This window comes from Sphaeroforma arctica (assembly GCF_001186125.1).
Source record: "Sphaeroforma arctica JP610 unplaced genomic scaffold supercont1.9141, whole genome shotgun sequence".
NCBI classification, from domain to species: Eukaryota; class Ichthyosporea; order Ichthyophonida; genus Sphaeroforma; species Sphaeroforma arctica.
In genome coordinates, this window is record NW_014031417.1 from 1 (window position 1) to 1120 (window position 1120).

A 1120-nucleotide genomic window follows, 5' to 3' on the forward strand; every position below is an offset into this window, starting at 1 on the left:
TATATATATATATATATATATATATATATATATATATATATATATATATATATATATATATATATATATATATATATATATATATATATATATAAGAGATCGAGATCGTGAAGCCCGTCGGAGTGGTACTCACAGGAGGCGAGGGCGACAACTTTTGGTTGTGGAATGAGCACGTTGACCTCGTCCGCAGCAAGGTTGCCTACGCGGGGCTAGGTGAAGGTCAGATGGCTGAGAAAGTGCGCATTTTAAAGCAATCTCTCAGCCACGATTTTTTCATGACCCTCCAGTCGCGGATGCTGCCTGCCATGAGGGCAGATCCGGACTGGTTGGTAGCGTATGCTAAATTGTACGCTGGGGGCTGGCCACGATTCAGCAAAGACGATAAGGTGGCAGTCACTGCCTCTTTCGCTCGCTCCTTGAGGCAGGACCCCGAACGCATGTTCGAGGTCCTCCAAGGGCTCGTGGTGTTTATGTGTGGGCGCTCGCTGCTCACCGTCCTGGTTTCTGAAGTGGAGGCACAGTGTTAGAGTGCAAGATGGTAGTCTTTGAATAAAGTGTAATTGTATATCTTTATTTACAACCTCACCTTTGGTTTTATACTCAAGGTGTTTGTGCTAGTGTTCAACCGCTTGGGTTGGCCAGGGTGAAAACTCATATGGTCAGTATGAGAAACCTTTTGCAGAACACTTCAACACTTAGATATTGTTCTATATCATAATCTCTGCTACTCGCTCTTACGCCGATCAATTAATGTTGCTTGGCTTTCAGAGCAATGCTATCCTAGGTATCGGCTTTTGGAGCAATGCTCTCATAGGAGCAAATGTATTATTAACATGATGTGGTTAATAATTTGATCCGCTTTTCGGAGTGACGCAACTCTTGTGATTTCATTCAAGAAAACGAGTTTTCTTGCTACTGAAACTTGCTTGAGATCTGTAGTCTCTCACACAGGATGAGCACCCAGATGAGACAGTGACTTCTGCTGTGGAGTATATGGCCGATATGCAGAAGCGCTTGGCAGCGTATCAGGCTGGAAAGCTCGTGGTTGATCTCAGTGGGCCAGCAGAGCCTTAGCCACCAATGGGACGTGCAGGGGGTTTAGCACAGGCGGCAAGTGAGA

General features: G+C 44.9%; 1 protein-coding gene across 1 annotated transcript; it reads left to right on the forward strand.

Moving 5' to 3' along the window:
• Positions 1-224: 224 nt before the first annotated feature.
• Positions 225-527, forward strand: SARC_16889 (hypothetical protein; the record flags this gene model as incomplete). Its single annotated transcript, XM_014289010.1, has 1 exon — positions 225-527. One exon carries the CDS (start codon positions 225-227, stop codon positions 525-527), a length of 303 nt encoding a protein of 100 aa, XP_014144485.1.
• Positions 528-1120: the final 593 nt, after the last annotated feature.